This window comes from Camelus ferus, chromosome 26, assembly GCF_009834535.1.
Source record: "Camelus ferus isolate YT-003-E chromosome 26, BCGSAC_Cfer_1.0, whole genome shotgun sequence".
NCBI classification, from domain to species: Eukaryota; Metazoa; Chordata; class Mammalia; order Artiodactyla; family Camelidae; genus Camelus; species Camelus ferus.
The window spans coordinates 23334584-23360100 of record NC_045721.1 but is presented as its reverse complement, the minus strand read 5'-3'; the positions used below and the strand labels follow the sequence as shown (position 1 = coordinate 23360100).

General features: G+C 40.8%; 1 protein-coding gene across 1 annotated transcript in view; it reads right to left on the bottom strand.

Moving 5' to 3' along the window:
* Positions 1-25192, bottom strand: part of GPM6A (glycoprotein M6A) — a 222281-nt gene extending 197089 nt beyond the window's left edge. The window contains exon 1 of the mRNA XM_032468657.1: positions 24903-25192. Within this exon, the coding sequence (XP_032324548.1) occupies positions 24903-24906 (4 nt within the window). The 5' untranslated portion in view covers positions 24907-25192. The remainder of the gene's footprint in view (positions 1-24902) is intronic.
* Between the last annotated feature and the right edge of the window lie 325 nt (positions 25193-25517).

Sequence of the window (25517 nt, the reverse complement as noted above, 5' to 3'; positions counted from 1 at the left end):
CTTGAGCATCCGAGGATTTGGGAACCCAAAGGTCCGAGGATACCGAGGGATGGTTGTACTCTTACACACGACCCAGCAATCACACTCCTTGGTATTTACCCAAAGGAGCTGAAAACTTGTACTCACACAAAAACCTGCACACAAATATTTATGGCAGCTTCATTCATAGTTGCAAGAAAGTTAGAACAACCAAAATGTCCTTCGAAAGGTGAATAGATAAACAAATTGTGGTATATCCAAACAATGGAATATTACACAGCAATTAAAAGCAACAAGTTTTCAAGCCATGAAGAGACAAGGAGAAGTTTTTATCTTGAATGTGTATTACTAAGTTAAAGAAGCCCATCTGAAAAAGCTTCATGCTGAATGATTTCAATTATATGACATTCTGGAAAAGGCAAAAGTGTACGTACATGTATGCAGTAAAAAGATCAGTGCTTGTCAGGGACTGGAGTGACAGAGGGAGAGACATATTGGTGGGGCACAGGGGATTTTTACCGTGTGAAGTTACTCTGTATGATACTGTTATGGTAGATTCGTGTCTTTATACATTTGACCAAACCCATATAGTGTACAACACAAAGAATGAACTCTAAACTATGGACTTTAGCTGATAATAATGTGTCATTATTGGCTGATCAATTGTAACAAATGTGCTACACTGATGCAAAACATTACCATTACCAGAAACTGTGTGTGCATGGAGGGATGAGGAAATAAACAGGAACTCTGTACTTTCTGCTCAGTTCTTCTGTAATCCTAAAACTGCTCTAAAAATAATGCCTATTAAAGTTTTAAATTGATGTACAGTTAGTTACAATGTCAGCTTCAGAAAATGCCTATTAATTTTTAAATAAATGCCACAGAACAGCCCACAATGATTTTTTTTGAAGATGAGTAATCATTGAGTATAAAAGATAAAGCTAATTATTTTTACTTTCAAGGCCAGTTCAGCAGTAGCTTTCAGATATTATTGTTCTTTAAAACACAATGATACTGAAATATTCCACTGTGTTCTTCCTTTATTTTTTTCATTTTCATCAAAGAAAACTTTTCCTACCAAAAAATATTTGGCAAATTCTCTGGAAATAATTCTGCCCGAGCACTTCGCCACCTCTTGACAAACGGGTTTGTTTTCACCGGAAATCTGCTTTGGGGGCTTTTACAAAAACACGGCGGACTCGAGCTTTTTAACAGAGAAGGAAACCGAAGGCAGAAGGTCACATTCTAGGTGCAGTAAACACATGGGCTGCTTGGCTGCGAAAAGCACTGCAGGTTTTGAAGATACAATAAAGAGATTCTCAATAGAAAAGAAAAATAAACAAAGAAATCAAGGAAGATGAAGAAAAAAATACTAGTAAACAGTAACAACAACCTCTTTAATACAGTCCTTGGTTGGTTTGTGTGTGTGTGAGTGTGTGTGTGTGTCTGTGCATGTCTGTGTGCATGTGTGCGTGTGTGTGTGTTTTCACCCATGTATGCATGGAGAAATGTTTATTAAACATGGAGCCATAAGGAATATACACAAAGGGAATTGGCCATGGTTCTTCCCCTCTTTGAAAGAAAAAACCAAATTCGTTCCAAGCTCACTTCTTTCCTTATTCAAATTAGATTTAAGGGTCATATGCAGGGTTACGGAGCTTAATACCATCACAAGCGAAAAAGGAAAAAGGAGAAAGGAATCCAAGAGGGCCTTATCTTCAAAGCCAAACAACCCCCTTGTGCTGAAAATAAAAGGTCACATTAAAAGGCAGGAACAGCAAGTGTAAGAAAAACAAGATTCTACGTCCTTTGTCACCCCTTCATTCAAATCAGTAAACCGTCGGAAGAAGGCGCCTTCTGAATGGTAGTTCCCCATGCTCTCCAGGGTCGGCACCTGCGATGCTCACAGCCCGCTGCTTTCCAGCTGAGGAGCATGGGCTGCAGGACAAAGGAGTCAGCCGGCAGCACCAGCAGTCACCTCCTGCCTGACCAGCACAGCCCTGGGGGAATCCAGCAAGAGTTGCAAATACAATACCGCCTTCGTTAGGAAAGGCAAGGACACAGAACCCAGAAAGAGCCCAGTTGCTAGTAAAAGCCTGTTTGCCTGCAGCATCGGTCACCTCCGGACACTCCCCTGCAGCCCAATTTTATAATACAGGATGTGTTTAGATTTTCTACAGCCCTACTGTCTTAGCAACTTGGATCAAGACTGACCCACCCCTGCCACCAACTCCCACGAAAGCCGTCCTTCAGGGCAGCACTGAGAAACGCTTTGCCTTTATCTGCACTGAAAACATGGGCTCCTGAAAGGAGCCTGTACTGGCCTTTAGGTTACTACTCATCAAAACCTCGATGAGCCTATTCTCTGAGTCACATTTATTTTCAAAACTGGAATCAAACAGGGAAGTAGAGTAGGTGCTTATATGCCTGAGTAGCATGTAAATACAGTTTTTAAACAAATCATCTCTTCCAGATAAAAACAAGGACCAAACGTATTCGTAAAGACATCCCATAACTCCTCTCCCCAGATCTGTCTCCTCCCCCTTTATGCTTCTGTCCAGCTCTGTGATATCCTTCTCTTGGGAGAGAAAGCAGACAGGCTGCAACTAACAAGAGAACCAAACAAAAAAGGGCAGAAGATGGGCAAGAAAACAGAAGAGATGGTGCTGGAAGAACACGATCTTGAAGTCTCTGATTGATACTGTCTTTCCTTTTCAAAGTTTTTGAAACAGAGTATTTGATGTATTTTTCCAGAAAAACTGAAAGTGAGATAGTGACGGTGTTGAAATCAGCAATTCGGTTGGGCAACAGTTTACATAATGTGTAGCTTTGGGGTTTCAGAAGGAGAAACAAATAGAGATAAAAATTACATCTCAGGGAAGTCAGTTATGGGTTTTTTGGACTCCAGGCGGTGGCAACAGTTATTTCCTGGGCAAGTGCGGCCACACTGCTGGGGTGTGCAGCTGAGTACTTTGTTCCCTACTTGGAAAATATTTCCAGTCAGAAGAGAGTCACGTGCACTGTAATTGACCTAAATTCTCCCAGGCCGCTATTATTCATTCTCCTTTGCTTTCACATTATGATTCTCTGCATAAACTTTATTTTTCATCAGTTCAAAGAGCCCTAGCTTAGCTCTAAAATTAATTTTAAAAAAGCAAAATGCTTTTAGGTTTGTATCAGATGTAGCTACTAAGCACCAGAAACTTTGTTTTAAATTTTCTTGTGCTGGAAATATTTTTAAAAACAATATAATATTCCAGTGTATCTTCTACTACTAACAAAACATATAGACATTTTGCTCAAAATCATTTTATTTGCATTAAAATGCAAAATCTTCGATGATTGTTAAATTCATGCCAGTAATTATTTCTAGCAAGACTCATAGAAACAACAACAGCAAAAAATCCTGAACATGAAGTTTTAAAGTATGAACATTTTTCACTTGCAAACTGTTTTACTTTACCAATAACCCTTTAAAATCTTCTTTGAAATCTTTGTTATTGAAAACTGTTAGTTGACATCTTTTTTTAAAATGACATGGGATCTGTTGAAGATAAATTTGTAACCTATACTGCCTGGGCAAATAAAGGCAAATGAAAGAAAAAAAAAAGCTCCCCAAAACCTTCTATAATTCAAGGAAGTAGAATTGGTATATGTTTATATATTCTAAGAAATACGGCAGCTGCATTGCAGATACTCAGAACAATCCCTGTGCCCTACAACTGTCGAGCTGGCGGCTGGGAAGATGTAAACCTCTTGGGTAGAACAGAGTCCTCTGCTGTTCCCTTTGCGGATCTGAAAGATGAGTGCAAATGTTTCTTCACAGCCTTCCTTTATTTATTACAAGTCTTACAGGGACCTGAATCACAGACTCAAAACCTCTCTCACACTAATTTTCTTTCCTTCATAACATATTTTTGTCCACACTAGAAAAAAATAGTAGAACGGATCATCAATCTTCCAGAGAGCTCTTATCTTGAGCTGTGGGACTAAAAGCATTTTCAGGTGTCTATTAACACTTCCCTGGACACTCAAGAGCTAAGCCTCCGCTCAAAATCACCTTCGGTGGCAAATATGCCGTAGAGTGAACAGTGGCTGCTGGACACCCCACGCAAAACTGTGGCTCACACCAACCCCGATAACGCCCCGGTTCTCACAAGAGTCTGGCTTAAAACTTCTGAACCCTTCCTAAGGATTCACAAATAAGAAACAGAAAACAAGGCATCAAAGGTAACAGCAGAGAGGCTTTGCCTGCCTTCATGGGGATGCCCGAGCAGCCTGATGACAGTGTGAAGACCCTGCTCTGCCTTGGCTCAGTGTCTTCGCTTTTCTGGGCCTCAAGTTCTACACCGTGAAATATGCAGCTTGGGGCTGGGCTCTCCAAAGATAATGTACAGCTCTCATAGCTGCAGGCTCTACATATACACATATACACATATATGCATATACACACGTACACACATACACATATACACACATATACATATACACACATACACATATATACATACACACATATATACACATATGTACATATATACATATATACACATACACATATATACATATACACATATACACATATATACATATACACATATACACATACTCTAAAATCTAAAATTTAGATAGAAAGCTCCTTGATAACACAGTGGAAAATAAAAACCGAGGACACTTCCATTATCTTTGTCTCCGAGCTTTTTCTTACGTATGTTAGTAACTTCTACTTGGCTTATTCTCAGTGTTTTGTGCTTTGACACACTCCTTGCCATTCTTCAAACCCTTATCCAAAGTTCTCTTCTTTGATAAAGAAGGAGAAGGGAGCCGGTCCCTTGTCTGTGCTGTGATGGCAGACACCTCTGTTAATATGTCTCATGAGCAGTTACACGTATAATCACCAGAGATTATTAGCCTTGGGTGCACAGGGCTGCAAACACTACTGGGCACAGCAGGAGTGAGCGTTAAGTGACAGCGGAATGAGTGGACGGTCACATCGAGTCACTGGCACCTGTGACCATTCCTGATACCACCACAACGCTGTGTCAGTGAAGACAAAGTGTGTGCAAAACAGTGAACACCCATCTCAAAAAAGATGGTGAAACATGGAACCAGATGGTTAAAGAAACGACACGGCAAAACTGAGAGGACTGAACTCTGTAGATACCGTAGCTCCTGAAGTTAGATGAAGGATAATATTGGGACCACTGAGCCTTCAGGCTCACTCTAGGTCTTCAAACCAAAAGCAATCCAATTTCAACAAAGTTTATCCACCGAGGAAAAGTTTTATCTTTAAAAAGAAAAAAAGAATGACCCAAGAAAGATTCCACCTCTCATCTAATCCCAAAATGAGCTCCACAGGACTTCAGAGCGTGGCTTTGCTGCTTGTGGTGGTGGTGGGGTTTTCAGTAGGGCCCATCTTACTGAAGCTGCGACTCCTTTGATGTGATCAAATTGAAAATATGCAAAAAGCTTACAAACTATCACAGGAAAAATGAGGTAATTAAAAGGGTCAAGTAAATAATTAAAATCATTTCCGACTCAATCATACATGCTAATGAGATCTCAGGACAGGATGAATAAACGAAATTGTCAGTTAACCCCAAACCGCACTGTGACTATTAATTGCAATTAAAAAAAATTACTACTTATTCCTCAGAACAGTTCTGAAAGAACATTAGAAAGGTCTGACTCAGCTCCTCAGTCCTCCCTTTTGGTGGAGGTGCTAATGAGCAGTGAAATGGCTAAAAAGAGGTTACAAGGATGAAATAACAAATGTCTTCTAACTTATCCCCTCAAATCCTTATCATCCCTGTTTGTGTTGCATGGCCTCAACCTTGTCGTATGAAAAGAGCCTGGTGAGTAGAACTTTTAGTCTGTTTTGTCCTTTTCAGATCCACATGAACAATGCTTTCTAGATGACATTTTAAAAAATCATGTGACCATGTCAACCATGCGCTTAAAACCCTCAGTCCGTGTGGCTCCTAGGATAGAGCTGGAGCTGCCCAACACGACCACAAGCCCCTGTACCACACGGAGCCCACCTCTCCCTCCACACGTCTCTCCTAACACTCGACCTTTGCACACCCTCTGAACTATGCTGAGTTCCCTGAGGTCCATGATCCCCAAAGTCTCCACGTCTACAATCCTCCAGCTCTGACCTGCATCCTCTGCTCCTCCGGGCCGCGGGTCAGGGGAGGGGCAAGCTGTGATAGGTGGCCGTGGGTACACGCTGCCGGCATCTGGGTGAGTCTGTCCAGCTCAGAGCTTAGGTCCTACAAAGCCCCTGTGGAGAGACTAGCTTAAGTCCTGTTCCCCAAGATCTCTGTCAGTAGTAAAAAGAGCTAACACTCTGAGCTCCATCTGCCAGAGCATTTGTCTTCAATCCAAACTCGGGTGAGTAATAAGGGTTATTTTTCACTGGATCTTGTCAAATACCGAGGCCGGAGTTGCGATTATCTACTTGTGTTTCTCCCTCATGAGTTTATGAATATCTGTGGTATCACCAACCACCTAGATTCCATCATCATTACATTCCCAGCACCGAGCGGAGTGCGGGCTCACCGCAGGCACACAGTGGGCATTCACTCAATGTCTATTTAGTGAGGAAATTAATGGACAAACAACAGCGGCACAATCCCAGATCCTCAGCATTGCATTAATACCTCCAGAGTTTCATTTCTCACCAGTTTCTAGCCAACTCTTTAGAAACATTTAAACACTTATATTGTATATTAAAACATTCATCATTTTAATTTGGTTAATTTATTATTCCATCCTAGGTTAACGTTTACTTTTATGCAACAAAAAAGATTTAATCAAAGATAGAGTAATGTACTTAGAATCACAGTCTTAGGTTTGAAAAGTGCTTTATTAGTTATCTATCTGGAAAACAAACTATCCTAAAATCACACCAAATTAATTCCTATATAAAGGGTGCCGAGGTAATTTTAAATCATTCTGATCCATTCACTGAGGTAGAAATAGAAGATTTTTCTTTCCCAAAACCATGGTAACAGTTGCTTTGAATCCCTCGTGTGTGCTAGGAATTAAAAACATGCTATTCATATTTGAAAATTCAGTGAGTTAGACAGACTTCTAATTCAGCCTTGTCTTACCCAATTTTAATAAGTCATCTTAATATACTTTGCACTGATGTTTTTCCCCAGTTTTTTTGTTTGTTTGTTTACTTCACAGTTTTTAACTCATTGTCTGTGGTTTAAAATATGTTGTCTCTCAAACTAGTTTCTTAAGTTAAAACTGTGATTTTGCTCACTGTAGGCAATTAAATAAACCAGACTTCACAGTGTGACGTTGTGACTCAGAACCAATGGTGTGCACCACGAGCACTCATTAAGTGAAGATTTACAACAAAGAGGGCTGACTATCACAGGGGCTTGAGTCTGTAACAGGCATAGATGAATGGCACCCGGTAGTGAGCTCCACTGACGGACCCCCGCTGTGAGTCAGGAGATTTCATGGAGAATCCACTGCTTCTGATCATCATGTGACCCTACGAGTAACGCAGACTGCCCCAGAGGAGCTGTCACTCAGAGACCACCACCACGTTATACAAACTGCAGGACTGATGAGCAGAACTGCCCTGAGTTAAACAAAACAAAATCCCAGAATTGAATAAATATAGAAAATTAAAACAAATATGAAATCCTGCATTCCCTAATATGGTTGGATATAAGCAGTGTAGGCAGTTACATAATTAAGCTCCTGGACACTATCTGGTTCACTAGAATTATCATCTTAATATTCTGCAAACTGACAGTCTAATATGCTAACATACTCACCGAAATCAGGTTTAAATATTAAAATAATATTTTATTCTGTGCATAAGTGATTGATAGGCAAATCAAAGAAATAGATTTTAGAAAAGCTTGAATAATTAGTGACCAACAGAAATCACATCTGAGACCAGAAGAATTCATCAAGGTTAGACTTTAGAATACGGTATCTATGAGTCTGTTTCTGTTTTGTTATATTCATTCCTCTATTTCAATTCCATGAACTTTACGACTTTAAGATGGTTTTCCACACCTAGATCATTACTAGATCCCTCTTATTAGAGCCTTATAGAATTTATTTTCATATACAGAGTGAAATATTACAGAAAGTGTGAGGCATTAAAATGATTTCTTCACTTTCTTTATACAAACCAGTTATCCCAACACTGCTCATTGAATAATCCTACAATGACTAGTAATTTCTCTTATCATATATCAAGTACACAGAGAAACGTGAATCTGCTTTATTGAGTTCCACTCTCCTTTGTGTTTATTTAGTGCTCAAACCACAGTTATCATTCTTGTAGTTTAAGAAATAAATCTAGATATTTGTTAGGCGTAGTCCCATCTCCTTTTTTTTTTTCAGAATTTTGTGAACAATTGGCAGAACATCACTTTTCCATACAGAGTTTTAGAATCAGTTTCTCAGTTCCATGAAAAATTATTTGGGACTGTTAACTGGAATTACACTGAATATATAAATTAATTTAAAAGGGAATTGGAATATTTACGATAATGCCACTTCACAGTTACTAACCAAATACATCCTGTTATATATTCATATTTACTTTTTGCCATTAAAATCTCATATTTGGGGGGTATGTTTATTGATAGGATTCTTTTAGAAGTGTTGCTATTGTTAATTGGATTTTAATTAACCTTCTTTTGTTATTATTGACATACAGTAACACTCCTGATTATATATGGTGACCTTATGCCAAGTGCCACTGCTGATCTCTCATTATCTCTAATTGTTTTGTAGCATCTTTTCAGGCTACCACAGAGACAGATGCATCATCTTGAGTAACAACAAATTCGTTGTTCTTTCCAATCCATCCTCTTTAATTAATTTTTCTTTTCCGATTGCGTTGGTTAGGACATCTACGGTGGTGCTGAATAGTAATCTTCAGAATAAGCATCTTTGTCCTATTACTGACTGTATTGGGAATGCTTTTAGTGTCTCACAATTAAATATAATGATGCTTGTAGCTTTCTGTAGGGTAGCCTGGATCTGTTTATAAATGTTCTATTTTGCTCCTAATTTGCTTACAGTTTTTACCATAACTGGCAATTATTTGTAATTAATATTGAATTGTATTAAATACAGATCCACTAATGATCATATGATTTTTCCACTTTGAACATTAAAACTTAAATTTTGGATCTTTAACCATCCTTCCATTCCAATAAATGTTACTTGAATATAATTATGTTTAAGACACTTTTAGACTAGATCTTTTAGTATTTTATTTGATATTTTGACCTCTATTCTGAGAAATTATCTTTCTTACTCTTTCTTGTTTTTTTCTAATCTCCTACTTATATTTTTTTTCTCCAGTGCTGCTAGAATAATCTTAATGAAATAAAAATCTAAGTGTCTTACCAACCTACTACAAATCCATCAGGTTTACTACAACAAAGGTCAGCTGTTTAGGATGTTGATGGAGACCTCCCAGTCTGCCTCCTGTTTACCTCTTCAGTCCTCTTGATCAAGGCACACTCCACCTGTACACTCCAGTCAGCTGATCTGCTTACAATCTGTTGAACAGCTCATGCTTCTGTCACTTCAATGCTTTATTCATACTACTCCTCTGGCTAAAATGCCTTTACCCTGATCCATGTGTCAGGCAAACTATTTTCAAGTTTATGGCTCAGTCCTAGATGGTCTCTAGGAATTCATCACTGATGTTTTAGGAGAAATTTAACTACTCTCTTCTCAGACACACCATACAAACTTCCACTGCAGCATCTGTTATATCTTGTAACTCCAACTGTTTTATCACTATATCAAGTATCATATTTTATTCATCTTTGTACTGGCAATATCCAGCATGAAGTATGCTGTCTAGCAAATAACACATTTAAAAGTTGTTTCATGAATAGTTTATGAAGATAGACTTTACAAGTTCTGATTTTTAAGACATCCTTAGAAATCCTTTGAGCGGTGTCTTGCTCTTAATTCTAGTTTATACCTAATAATATCTTCTATTCACAAAATCAATCATTAGTTTATTCCTAAAAAAAAAAAAAAAAAAACACGGCTACACTGTGCATTGGGTTTGAAAAATTAGTACTGATTTGATTGGAGTTTGTCTTATACTCACAAATCTACAGTTTCCTGTATGATAGACTTTAAAAAATTGAGACTAAAGACTTGGTAAGACACTTAAATGGAAAAAAATGTGAAAACGAATAGATGTATGTATATGCAAGATTGGGACACTGTGCTGTACACCAGAAGTTGATACATTGTAATTGACTGTACTTCAATAAAAAATAGATAAATAAATCTTTAAAAAGAAAAGACTTGGTAAGACAAACTTACTTTCATAGTCATGTGTGTGCATGTGTGTATGTGTTGTGTGTGTATGCGTGTATATATTGAGCACCATCTCTTGGTCTGACACATTGTTACACTAGTTTAATGTACTCCATCACTGACACTTCTCAAGAACTCCAGGCAGTATACGGTATTGTTATTGGGCTTATAAATAACAAATAGAATACCATAACTTAGGAAATTTAGGAAAGCTTAGGGAGTTTAGATCACCTTTCCAAACCAGTGAATCTAGGATTTGAGAACTGACTTTCTAAATCAAAAAATGGAAGGAAAGTGCCATGAATTTGCCAGGGAAGGTTGATTTGTTCAGATTCTCCTAGAAAGTAATGGATTGGAGAATATAAAATTCTATTCAAGTTGATTTAAAAAGTAAAATAATATAAACTTTTCCCACCATTAAGCCATCTGGGAGAAGTCTAAGCTTTATAGTTCTATGCCTCCAAAAAAATCTTCATATAGGGAGAAATTACAAATATTTATGACTTGCAAAAAAAGGAAGAAAAAATTCTATTTTACATAGTAGTAGAATTCAGTATCAAAAACTTAATTACCTCCCCAAATCTACCTTTCTCTAGAAAAATAAAATAATTATAGCCCCTCTCAAAATAACATTGTTGACTGCAAACTGTCCTGAGTCTTTGTTAAAAATAAAACTTGAGTATTTGTTGACGTTGTAGCAACTTCAACAAACTTCTCCTTGTTACTGCTGGGTATGTTTATCTCAGTAACCCAAGCAATGGTACACAACAACTTGGCAATTAATCATTTTAAAATTAAAAGATTAAGCCCATCGAAAGCCTAATTATGAAAACTGGAAGAAAAAAAAAGGAGTACAAATAATTTCTAGCTTAGTTCAGAAATAAACCTTAGAAAAGTATGCTTAATTAACTCTATGATGTTTTTCTCCAAGAAAAGGACATATTCATTTTCCCTAGGAAATTAAACTTTTTCTGTAGTTAGATATTCAAAGACCAAAGAAACTTAATTGAGATTCTTGAAAGATAGCAAGTAGGACTTGTTGCTATGACTCCAACCACCAGCATGCAGCTTAATCAGCACCCATTGCAATCACTGAGAGGAAATGGCTATTTCAGTTCTCAGCTTTTCTTCTAAAGATGCAGGGATCAAAACTGAAATTTGACCTAGAAGCTGTCATGGTTCTAAAGATGCACGACAAAAGGTTTGGCAAGTGTTAATAAGAATAGAAAAACAACAACCAACAAAGCAGTCAGATTTCTCAAACTTTCAGGACAGTAAAGTGCAGCAAACCAGCCAAGAGCCTAACAGCCTAAGATTATACCCGATGGACCGTGATGGGCATGCTCATTGCTCTAATTTGTTGTCAATGATCAAAGACTAGATGCTTTCTCATACTAAACAGCCAATAAATAAACAGAGAGCCACAGCCACTGGGACAGAAGAAGAAAGCCAGTGACCAAGAAAACAGCAGGACTGGCTGAACTTGAGAGCAGCCAGCTCCTTGTACCTCGGTTCTGCAGCCCTGGCAGGAACCGGAAGGTCAGTCACGCCCACCAGTGCTCTTCAGCGATCGGGGTAGAGAGATACTCCCTGTAACGCCTGCATCTAGAAACTCCGCGGTGCGGAGCACCACGTATTAATTTAAGAAAGCTTCGGTGGAAAATGAAGAGACGTCATTACAGATATCCACTTAGTTTTTTAAAACTCACCTGTGCAGAACTCTTTACTTTCATTATATAGTGTTTTACCTGAATTACGTTGCTTTGGGTCAGTCCTTTACATAGAAGATGAAAGAGAACTGAAGGAGTCTTTCAACCCCAAGGGTAATAGCCTTCTTCAAATATTCATCATTTTGAACTTCAAGAACTAAGAAAAAGCAAGAAAAGGGAAAAAATAGAGTGGCAAAAAAAGAAAGGAAATAGAAGAGTGTCCCAGCGTTAGGGACACTGACAGGTAAGAACGTGAAATGAGATGTGTTAAGAAAAAAGATCTTTCTTCTTTGCCCTTCATCTCAAATCATGCATATTAAGGATTAAAAATATGGAAAAGGAAAAAAAATACATAAATAATTAGGGATAAAAAGTTGTTGGTATTCCATCATTATCAACGCTTAACTATATCAAATTCTCTGATACCTAAAGTTTCAAATTTTTCATTTTTTACCTTAGTTTGAATAGTGTAATTGTCCATTAAGTCAGAATTTGTCATTAAGTATGTTGAATTAAATTATTTCACTTATAAGCGGATGTCCTTACATCTTTAAGTCAAATTTTATAAATTTCTGAATATGTCACAGCATACACAAATTTCTGATTATATCTGATTGTATCACAGAAATTAGACCTTAAGAGCTTGTTTGAAGGTTCTACTCAGATAGGGAATGAAGCCAATTGCATAATCTTAGTAAAATACTGTTTCATCCGGAAAGGTTGTCATCTTGCACAGTTTCCAAGGAGGACCACGTGGGTAGCAGGAAGTAACAGAACACCCCTCTGGATAAGCAGATTAACACAGCAATCCCGAATCCCTGGGCTGGTAGAAGTCATACCAGATCACCCTCCTATTTAATAATGTGGGATTTGATCTATGAAGTTGAATTAATTGGCAGTTGCCTGAACTGCGAATATTTTCAGTTTGTTTGTGCTCATTCTTGATAATTCCTTCCTCTCTCTCATCAGAATATTAACTTCTGGCTGTTAGTCTAAGAAACAAAAAGATAGCTTTTCTTCTCATTATCTCTCGTATTTCCTTCCTTTCTGCTACATTTGTGACAAAATCTGCTAATTTCCCTATCACTCCGGGTCTGAAATGCTACAATTGCATGATCACGCACTAGGACCACCTTCTCAGTTCTTACATGAAGCCTTCCTCCCCGCTCTGCTGCAATAATCCAGACCCTCTTGGAGAAAAGATCAAAGGAGCTAAGAATATTTGCAAAAGAGTGGCTGGAGCCCTGGGCCATGACTGAACAGAGGGACGTAATGACCAGCCGGAGCAGAAGGAAAGCCAAAACGATGAGGCTCCCAGGGCTCTGGGAGGACAATGAGGAGGAGTGAGGGAACAGAAGGGTGAGATGCTGTGACTAGTGGACCCTCCTCTGCTCACCACCAGGCACCCTCCCCCAGGTTCCACCCGGCAGGAACCCCTTGGGGCATGCGCAGTGTGATATGAATCGTGCCCTCTGGTGTTGTGCGATGTTACTGGTGGTGTGAGCAGGGGTGGTTTTCATTTACACAGTCAGCAAATCCCACAGTGACACAATCCAGGGGTGAGTTATGGGAGCCAAGGTTGAGGGAAGGAAGCAGAGGTGGAAATGACTAATGTTGAAAGGGCTGCCCGCGTGAGCCAAAAACGTTTGTAAGATCTGGGGGAATATAGTAAGAAAACAAAAGAGTTGACGGAGTATTGTGTAAATGAACGGGAGAGGGCAGGCAGTCAGTCCACTGCAGAGGTCAAAGAGAAAGTTAAGCAGACAAATAGCCTGGACATCAAAGAGGCAGCTTCTATCGGGGTGGAACCCCCACCCTATCCCAGTGGTCACAGGAGTGGAAAAATCTGCAGCCTCCATCCAGAAGGAAGCCGACTCCGGCGGGGCCCAGAGCGCGCTCCCCCGCCCTCGGCTCTGCGCCTGCCCTTCCTGCCACCTGCTCTCTGCCGGGAAGTCCAGGTTCCCTCCAAGGCTCCTCAGTCAGAGAACTGCCCCTGCTGACTGTAGCCGGCATTGCGCTCTTCTGCTCTGGGCCAGTGGTTTCAGGGGCATTACACTAGTCTGATCTCCACTATCTAATGGTATCAAATGCTCAGATAGTTTCCTGCATGTGTTGTGTACCTCCAGAGTAACACCCAAACCCCTCTGGAGCAGAAATTACAGTTACCCTGTGTCCTTCGCTGTCATTAGGTGTGGAAGGGTCGGCAATGTGGCTGACCCTTAAGAAATTCTTGTTTGGTCAAATCAATATTAAAGTAAATATAAGAAGCTGTTTGGGGGGGAGGAGTACTCTTTTTTCATTTAGTTTTTCACTTTCTTCAATTTTTTCTGCTTTTATGAGGTAAAACTGACAAATAAAATTGCATATATTTAGAGTATACAACGGGATGATCTATGTATACATTGTAAATGATTACCATAGTATGTCAATTAACACATCCATCACCTCACAGTTACTTTTTAATGGTGAGAATGCTTAAGATCTACTCTCTAATAATTTCTAGTATACAATACAGAGTATTCTTTTGCTGTGGAAGTGTTGGTGGCCCTGGGTACAATGATTCCACCACAACGATGATTTTAATATGCTGCAATGAGGTATGTGAGCTACCACTGGTATTTAAAATTGTTTTAACTTCCTTTGAGTGGAGTATGACTTTATCTCTCAATTTATTTAAATTGATGTATTTATCATGTTATGTAAAGGGACGTTTACTAAGGTAATTGCTGTGAAATGAATGAAACTAATTAATCACACTAACTTTTTTAGTCATCGCTACTTCATTTATACCTAAGGAGCCAATTACTTAACAAATTGTGCATGTACATTAAGAGTTGCTCTGGACTTTTCTTCTCTAGAGACTTGCTACCCTGAATTTCCTTTCTCATATACAATCAACAAACAAAGCTGTATTATTCTTTGTAAATCTTCCTTCAGGAAGGAAAGAGTGTGTACAACAGTGACAGTAATGGACAATGTGGTTGCATGTGTCTTGTGTACTTAACACTGCATCATGAGATTGCCCTTTGTCTACTATTTAGTAGAAAAACTGAAACAGGATATGGCAGAAAACTCCTTTAGTACCTAATGTTCCTTATCTGTGCCTCAAATCTAGATTGAAGTCAATAGCTGACTTACGTCTAATAGCAAACACCTGCTAAAGTAAATATATTTACCGTGTACTTGGTGTTCAGCATTTTTGGAAACGACAATTCCATTTCAGCACTTCTTTTACATATTTTTTTTGTCTCAAATAAAAGAAATAGCCAACACCAAACACTACACCCAGAAGGGATAAGCCAGCCATGAGTTAGATTTTATTTTTATGTTTTGTATTTTATTTTATATTCTCAAATGCCATCTCCTTCTTTATGCCCTAAGATATTTCTTTTTAACAAATGTTTGTCTGGGACTCATAGACTAGGAATTAACCATGGTGGTATTTTTCACCAGCAGAGAACATTGTTGATGGTTAAAAATCTATTTCTAAGACTTGCAAAATGATTCCTTTTTAATTACAAAAACCTCACAGGATACCACTGTGTACTCACACATATAAAAATTAAACAAATCAAAGAAAATGCAGAAATAAGAAACTGGCCCCCACTCCCCCACACACATATAGCCTCAAAAGTTTAGGATCCTAGCAGCAGAAGGAATACAAAATATGTCAACCAGTTCCCTCACTCATTAGTGAGATATTAATAATGATACGTGATGAATTCTAAGTGAGCAATGTAAGCTACTGAAGCCTTAGATAATGCCTGGAAATGCTGTATGTTTTGTTTCAGTCATTTCTTTAATCCTCACTTGGTAAGTATAAAAAATATACATCTAAGGCCAGGAAGAAAGAAAAATACCAAAATCTTCTGCCTGAAGCCTCAAGAGTCTTCCTTGTTACAAAGTGTGCGTTGAAACCACAGAGAAATGACTTGGAAGGACAGAGCTGCTTGCCATTTTGAGAGACCCTGCCAGGACACCATCCTCATCAATATGTTGTGCTTACTTTTTCGCGTGTTTGTTTACCAGCTTAGGGGGGCATTTTTGGCTTACTGGAACCTTATAGGCCACTTAATCCAAGTCCTCCCTTTACACCTGAGGGAAAAGGGAAGGCGGATCTATAGCAGTGTTGCTCGGAGAAGAACCACTCACTCTCAGTTTCTGGTCCAGGGGAATATTCAACCATATTACGCTTCATCTCTGTTGCTTCATTTAACTGTTTGAATATAGATCATATATTTATCTATATATTCTTAGTATTAAAGGTATAACTATCATCTAAAAATGAAACATGAGAAAAATCAACACAATATGTCAGAACAGACAAACTATGGCATCTTTGCTGGACGTATTGTAACACAATTTAAACAGTCAAGAAGCATCGTCCATGTTAAAAAAAAATCCTCAAATGCCATCAAAAATCCTCAAATGCCCCTCTCTCTCTCTCTCTCTCTATATATATATATATATATATTTTAACCTTAAAAACTCTGTTTAAGTAATACAAATAGTTCTTGTTAATTGTCATTTTGTACTGCATTCTCAGGGACCCTGTCATTCCATGGTGTGTGCAGTTTATGCCTCTCCCCAAGGTCATTCGCCTTTTCTTAAAATATGAAGCAGTTCGTGCTCTTTCCCACCTGATAAAAACCTTCCTTGACCTTGGGTCCCTCCAAATTCTTTCTTCCTTTCTCTCTCCTTCCTCTTGTCCCTACTTCTCTCTGTCCTCTTTCCTGTTTTCAGTCCTTGAAATCTGCTTGTATCTTCACCCCTTTATGAAAAACACTCTAATTTCAATGGGCTTAGATCAACAAAAATGCCATTAATGCAAAAGAAATGTCACCCCTCTTCCTCCTCCTGTTGCACTGAACACTGCCGGTCATCCGTGTCTCGAAAGGCTGTCCTCCTGGGAGACTGCTGAAGTCGCACTAACTCTGCGGCGTCTGTTTCCGAGGATTCTTCTAGGTCCTTCTTGCCTCCACATTTCCCATCTCATCAGGGTCTTGGGCCCAGTGCTGATTCCCTCCTGCGCCACATCCCTGACCCCGTCCTGGAAACACACGCTCATTCCAGGCTCCTGACTCCTTTCCTGTCTCCTGCCACGCCTCATTCTAGACATACGTTTCAGCAACAGGAGTCAAATTTTGTATTTTTGTAACTTTCTACTAAGTTAATGAGGGAAACGGGGTTAGCCAAAAAGCTTGATGGTAACGGTCTGCTGGGGGTTTTTTGCCGATTATCTGGAAGGTGCTGCCTTCAGAATCCGGACAAGACCTCAGATACCCGGGGGAGGAAACACACATCCGCAGCTCAGCAGCACAGCAGACGCAGAGGCAGGGCGCCGGGCGCAAGGAGGAAAGGCAGACCAGCACGCGGTGCGGAGCTTCCCAGGCCCCGGGCGCGCGCGCACCGCGCGGTTCTCAGCACGCTCTCCCCGCCACGTGCGACACAGAGCGCTTCGGTCAGCGCTTACTGCACGCAAAGGGCTGTTTTCAAACACCCTCCTTTTTTCCTACAAACTTCCCTGTAAGATAAATATTGTTGGTTTTATTCCTACCAAGTATGCATTGAGGCCCAAACGGTTAAGTGACAAAAGTGCCCAAGTTCCATGGCTGATTCGTGAATAAATTAGGGTAAGAATTTATTGAGACACTAACGTTTCACCCACTTGCACAGAACTAAATTGCCCCCGGGTGTGTGGTTTGCTCCATACTGGGTGACCATCGTTACTCTTACTTACTTCATACTTTGAAACACAATTTACATTTTTACTGAAATGTATTTTGAATAAAACTTTAAATCTCTATCATAAATAGAAAATCAGTGCTTCCTATCTTAAAAGCAATGATTACCAAAGACTCAAAGTCTAGGACTTGCCCTTTCTTTATTATAAAGGGGAAATATCTGGAGTATCATTGGTAATTTTTACTTATTTTACCTTTTTTTGACTTGAGTATCACTTTACCTGTCAGTTTACCTAGACCAGGATGCATTTATCACGTTATGTAAAGGGGGATCTGTTCAGGTAATTGCTGTGAAAATGTATCTTCTAACAACAAATTAGGATTTCTTTTTGACTTAATCAAAAGAACTGAGAGAAAGCTGAGATGAGAATAAACTTTATCACTGTAGCAGTCAGTTTTACCTGATGCCATGTCCTTGAACCACCTAAAATGGAAAGGTGGTAAAACATGGACCCCCGGAGCCAGGCTGCCTGAGTTTAAATCCCCGTTCACCTGTTTAGCAAATTATTTAAACCTCTCTGTGTAAAAATGAAGATGATAATAATAATACTTACAGCACTGTTATGAGATTAAATAACTAAGTACTTATAAAGCATTTAAAATAATTCATGGCACATATTAAATACTATAGAAGTATTTGTTAAATACAAAAAATAAAAACACTTTGCATTTTGCTAGTATATATCCCATGCTTTGGAAAACACAAAGCTGGGCAGGTCAGGGAAACTTTTCCTACGGGAGCTATATTTGAGCTGAGCTAATGAAGGTTCAGTAGTTTTGCATTTCCATGGAGAGACAGAAGGGGCATGCCACAGAGGAAAAACAGGCATGGTCAAACAGCTGGAGGGAAGAAAAGGCAAAGGCTGAGTAGATGAAATCAGTTTGTAGTTTCTTTCAGTTAAGCGATTAAATGCATGAGAGACGGTAGCAGGAAATGACGTTGGAGACGTAAGACCTGTGCTGGATGGGGTGTTTTGAGCGTCATATGGGCATGATTTGAGGGGAGACTGAAGAGGGAAGTAACCTGCAGTGGAAAGACCTTGGCGTCGGGGCTGGAGTGGGGTGAGGAGCTGGTGGGAAGCAGCTGCAATGCCACAGAAGACAGTGTGGACGTTAAGAGGTGCTGTGACAGCAGTGCAACCAGGCCAGGTGTAACTGAGTCATCAAGAAAAAGAAAGAGGAGGAAGAGGGCAAGGAAAGGGCTGCGGGGACCAGTACGATCCTGGAAGGAGGATTTCAGTTTTGCACAAACTGAAGATGAAGCACTGGAGGGTGGCTGGCTGGAGACAGCAGACAGTCAAGGAGAGAGATACAGGTTCCCGAGTTACACACACAGAAATAATACTTCGAACAATGAGACTGGAAATCATTAGTAATTTTCAGGGGAGGAGTTTCAGTAAACTCACCCCATCATAAGGTGAGACAGCAACTACACAAAGACTTAACCGGTTTAAGTCTCAACAAGATACAAGTAGAGGAATGAGAGCCACAAGGGCCAGCCCAGCTCGCCTGATGGAGGACAGAGGGCATGCCAGAGCTGTTTCTCCAAGCGGGTCCCAGACTTCATCCTCAGCACTGGCTGAACTGCCCGTTCCAGCTGCAGGTCCGCGGCTCCAGCCCAAACCTCTGGCCCTGAGTCTTGGCAGTGGGAGCCTGAAATTAGTTTTTAACATATTCTCTAAGTTATTCTATTTAGACCATAAAATCAAAGGTTCTAGAACAAGAAGTCTTATAGAGATGGCAAGAGATATTTATTTTGCTATCATTATGTTCTTTGGGCTGATCTCACACGTGGTAGGGAAAGTAGTAAGTGACTACTTTGATAGGTTGTCTGAACAAACTGCAGAGGAGAATCTGTGTTAGCTCCGTGTCACAGTGCCTTCTGCACGCGGTGTGCAGGACCCTGGGTGTGCTGGTGATACAGCTTCACCGCTGGTTGGGACGTGGTTTTGTCTGTCTGCTATGTCAGGAGCACTGAGTGTAGAGAAGGTGGCTTCACATTATCTATCCTCATTTCCTCAGCTCTTGTCAAATGGTTGAAAATAGAATGACCTCAAATCAGTCAGGTTGACATAGTCAGAAGCTGATTCTTTTTTAAGGCCTCTAAGTTTCTAGGTTGAAACTAATTCTGTCCTTGACTTTAAACCCATCTCATTTACCCTAATTTGTATTTGTTTTTCAACTGTCTAGGAGAAAGACCTATATTTCTGTAATTATAAATGACAGCTCTGACCCTTTCCTGTTAAAAATAATAAAATGAGATTTACCTTGCAAGTTTTAATAAATTGAATCTTACATATTTAATTTAGAAACATATCTTTCAAAAAAAAAGTATGGTTAAGACTACATGTATTTTTAGTTGACACCATGCCAATTCAAATTATGTTTTCTGTACAGTTAACACCTTCTTGGAAAGTAAAGCAAGTGTCTTAACAGTTCACTACAAAACATTTAGTTTATTGTAACAAGAAGATATTGAACGAAGGATTTATGCTAATTGACCTACATTCCAATTTATGGCACAAACTCAAATTTAAGTAAAATCAATAGTAATCTACAATAGCCTAAGAAACTTCAAATTTAAAATAAATAAAATATATAAGAAGTATTAGCTGATGTTATTTGAAGTTGTTCTGAGTAGAGCTTACCCCAGCATTCTACTCATACATTTCCACCCAGGCATGAATTTCTGCACTCAAGTGTTCTGCCGTGAAACTTCCGTGTGACTGCCGAGACTTCATAGTTCTCACTAGTTTCAACCCTCCATCATATGTGTTTCAGAAAACATATCAAATTTTCACTTGTAAACTATCAGACTATTATAATTTTCTTAGGAATGTAACATACTTGAGGCCAAACTTCAAAGTTTTACCTAATAGTCTAACATCCTTAAAATGTTCCTGATTTGCTTAATGGAAATAGCTCAAGTGTATCTTCTATACATGTAGTTCAAGATCTGAGCTACATAAAATGTATAGAATTATGTTCCACCTTCTCATCAAACAAAAGAGTTAATAGGATCCCCAAGATTTGCATGATCATCATTTGCTTCTCCTGCTTCAAATCCCAGCCCTTCGTACCTTGTTCATAACTGCCTCTGGGAGGCTTGTATTTCCTGAAAACAGTGTGAGTCCCAGACAACGCCATGTCTCAATATTCTTTGCCTAAATTTGCAAATAATTTTACAGATCCTTAACCAGGTCCCTTTTTACTGAAATTGAATGAGAGCAAAATATTTCTGCCTGATTTTCTTCTTGTCAAAATGTATGGACTCCCAGATCTAACACTGAATGTTAAAGATGTCACATTCCACTGTTCTAATTTTAGGGTATTTATGCATGTTATGTGGTTGATGGTTCTTTTCCTGCACACAGTGTTTATCTTTTTTTCCCCTTTCCCTCAACCAGCCCACCTTATACTCTTGCCATCAAACAGATAATTCATTATACGGCTTTACCTCTCACCACAGGTTGGTACCCTCTCATCTTTATTTTCCTTCTTGTTCTTGGGCTCTATTTACTATATATTTCCAACCTACTAAGTTTGTGTTTAGATGTCTAGCCATCACCTTGTAATTAGCATTTCACAAGTGAAATTAATCTTCTGTCCAAAGCATCCAGAAAATAAACCGTTTTATCCTTTAAATATTCTATCAAGGGACCTACTAGTTCCCCAGTCCTCAAGGTTTCAATTCTCCAGAAAATATCTCATTCTCTTGTTTATTGCTCAGTTTCCTAATTTTTTAGACTTTTCCTTAGAAACATCATTCGTCCATCTTTTTCTCTCCACTTCCACCATTGCCACTATTCTACTACGACTAAACTAGATGTGGACCATACTACTTCAGGATTACTGTGACAGCTGCTTCTACCCTCTCCAAATTATCCTTTATCTTAAACAACACTGCCCAATTTATCTTCCTTAAACACTAATTTCATTACAACTCTTCCCTGCTCAGAAACATTTCATGACTCCCTATTTCCTATTAAGTAAACTCTAAATTCCTCTGGTTGCTTCTCAAGGCTCTCCAAAATCATGTCCAATCCTGTCAACCCAGCTCCATGGCTTTCTGCTCCCCCAAATTCACTGCCTTACTGCTTTAAGACGGGGCCCATTATTCTTCCCAGATCCTCCACATCCCTCCAAATACCACCAAGTTCAATACCACTCCCTCCATGAAACTTTCCATAATATCATCTCTGGAACTAAAAATCATTTTTTTTAAATAAAATAAAGAACAGTAAGTGATGTAGTTAGAGGAGCACTTAAAATATTCCTGACTTATCTCATACTGGAGCATGAAATTCTGCAATTAGAAACCTTTCAGGTTTAAATCAACCTTGCAGTTAAAATATAACTATTCTTAGTAAGGAGTTAATCCTGCATTTTTGAGTATGAAATATTTCATCAGATCCTTTCTGGAAAGCAAAACCTGGGGGCAGAGGGAAAACCTTGCTGCATACCTAGATAAGCTGCAGGCATCACTGAGGAAGTTAAAAGGAGGAGGCAAAAGATGCCAAAATCGCAATTTGCCTACTATGCAAATAGCTTTTTTTGAGGGTTAGCCTTCTGTATTAAGACGTGGCTATCAATTATTCAGAATATTTGACTAACCAATTACTCCCATTCTTCCATGGTGCTAGAGTATGTATTTCTTCTTCTGAGTCAGGCAAAAATTGCTTTCTATATTCACCCGCAGCACCATCTTCCCTTCTCTAAATGATAAATTTCAGTTGTCATGACACCAGGGAAAGATGGATTCAGCTTGCTGGCATAGTCAGGCATTCTGCTACACTGTTTTCCCCTTTATCCTAGCAATTTGGACTCCAGTGCTAAACCCTCACCCCCTACTACCACCAAATAAAAGAAGTTCTAAGCAATGAAGTTCTTCTGTGTTTTTCACAAGTAAGTTAAAAGAAGAGGAGAAAGATGGCCTTAAGCGACCAAGTGTTTTCTCTCTTGTTGCTGGACAGATTTCCTTCCTTCTTTCTCTCATCGGCCCCCACCGGTCCTTGGCGCTTCCTATTTCTGGACTGTGTGTCTGGGCCACTGTCCCGAGTCCTGCCTCCGTGCCTTCACTCTCCACTGCTATTTATTCTCTCCTCTACTTCCCTGACCTCTGGCTTCTCACTGGCTTCCTCTACCCACTCTCTCCTACCAGCCATCTGGCACCTACTTGAGTTTTCAGTGACCTCACATATAACAGGAAAATGTAGTCCATTCCTGGCAGAACAAGGAAGAGACAAATTTTAGGGATCTGTCACTTTACAGGTGGAACTGGGGACTCTGAAGAGGTGGAGGCCACTCTCAGGATCAGCAGATGTTAACTCCACTTCCTCAGGAGAACACTTTCCTACAACCGGGGATCATGTGTAACTTAAGGGCAATGAAGTAAAATCCAAGACCAACTGTTTTCGTCACACTTTGGAAATGCAAGATAGAGGAATAATTAACTTCAAGATTTTGAGTACCTTACCCTTTGAGAGATAGTCCACTAAAGCTTAAGTTTTCAAGGTAAACAATGTCACTCTTTTTAGAGGTTTTATATTGGATCCAAACAGCATCTTAATGCTTTTAGTAAAGTGGATAGATTACATAAGTCAATTATTTTGGTTTTCCATTTATGAGAGCTTTTTCCCTCTATGTGCTATTCTAACAAGAGTTTATATGCCCTTGTACTACAAAAAGAAAGAGAAAGAAAGAAAGAAAGAAAGAAAGAAAGAAAGAAAGAAAGAAAGAAAGAAAGAGGGAAAGAAAGAAAGAAAGAGGGAAAGAGGGAAAGAGGGAAAGAGGGAAAGAAAGAAGGCCTGAAAATCATTCTGCTATTCTTGGGGAAATGTTTGATCTTTCCTTTATAACTTGAAAATACTTCGGTTTCAGAAAACTTTTCAAGACAGTTCATTCTGGAGATCATTTGCAACACTATTTTATTCAAAGGTCCTAAAAATGGGTCTTTCTAAAACTCATCCAGAGTCATGCAAGAAGAGACTATGAATGTCTTGACCACAATTAACATTCATAGGCAAAAATGTCCTCGGCTTTCTCTTTTTTTCCTTTCTTCCAAGTTGGCCTGTGTCTATAAACTCCGCCGATTAGCAGTCAAAGCATCCCCTAACCCTTGAGCCTGTGGGAACTTAGGAATTTCCACCCGAGCACGTCAATCCCAAAGGCCTCCTTCACTCTGGAAGAAATCCCTCACAACAAAGGACAAGGGAGAGGCCGGGGGGGAGGGGCGAAATGGACTTGGACGAGAAGAAACGAGAACACTGGCGTTGAATAGCAAGCCCGGACTGCCCGGGGATCGCTAATCAGCAACCGTGAAAAGCAGCCTTGCCGGGTACTCTCGGGACGCCCGGGACAAACCAAACCACGTCTGCAGGATGCGCAATTCCTTCTCTCCGGCCCCTCCCGCGCCCTTGTCCCAACTCTTCTCACGGGACGCCACCTCCTCGGGCTCCGCCGGGATTGCCTGTTTCACACCCGGTCCTCCGGCCCCCCACCCCCCACCCCAGCAGTCACAGTCCTGAGGCCCTTCCCCGCTGCCGCAGCTCAACTCCGGAGCCGGGGACTCCGTCTAGAAACTTGAGCGCAGCTGAGCGGCGCGCACTCCGGCGCCCGGCCACCTGGGCCGGCTTGGACGCCCCTTCTGCCTCGCCGTTTGCCCAGCTCCGCTGTGGAGAGAGTCGGCCCCAGCCTCAACTTCAGACCTTTTGTGCAACTGCGGCACTTCGTTCGGACAGGGACTAGAAAGTGTCCCCAGTCTCGCCCTGCCCCGGCGCCTTCCTGCACGCAAACCTATACGAATGGAAGTCGAACGAAGTTCCCACTTCTCGAACCCATCCCAACTTGCTCCCCGAGCGGCACGCTGAAACGTGGAACACGGGGGGACGGCCACGTCCCCGGAACCCCTTCACTCCCCGCGTGCCGCCCAGGCGCGGGACTCCTGGGCTGAGACCTTCCCCCAGCCCCCCTTCAGGTGCCACCCATCCGCGCCGCCTCGCTCCCAGGACAAGTCCGGAGGCCCAGGGCGGAGGCGGGGAGGGATGCACACTTCGAGGCAGACCCACGCCCACTTTCCTCCCGCAACCCCCGCTCCCGAGGCCGAGCCCGCCGCGACCGCGCGCCGCGCACTCACCCATGTCGCCGCGTCCCCTTCCCTGCGTCCGCTCAGGAGCGCGAGCGGTGGGCGCAGCGCGGGGCCAAGTTCTCCGGGCGCCTCTCCCGCTCCTGGCGCCGCGCAGTGACCGCCTCGCCCCTCCCGGCCCGGCAGCTCTCGGGGTTCCGGGAACCTCGGCGGGAGCGCAGACCCCTCCCTCTTCCCACCTGCCTCCCGCGGCTCCGGGCTCCCTGCCCGGCCGCGGTTCCACGCCGCGCCCTCCCCGGGCCCTCCCCGCCCCTTTCACCGCCACGCGAGCCACGTGCACAAGCCTCCCCCTGGAGTACGTTCCTTACACACTGCACACCCGCACCGCCTCTGTGCCCCACGAGCGAGCCGGTGGCCAAGATGATAGTCCTTAACCTGGAGACCAGGAAAGATTATTCCAGCAGAGACAGGTTTGATAGCATCATTTTTACATTCCCTAAAATCTCTGGTCTTCAGTGTACTAATTTTTCCCTTAACAACGCTATTAATCAAAACAAGGAGAGAAAATTCTCCCTTGAATTTACGTCTCTCTTCTTTCTTCTATGTTAAATATATTTGTTTCTGTAAACTGGCAAGGCTATAAAGTCCTAACACACACACACACAC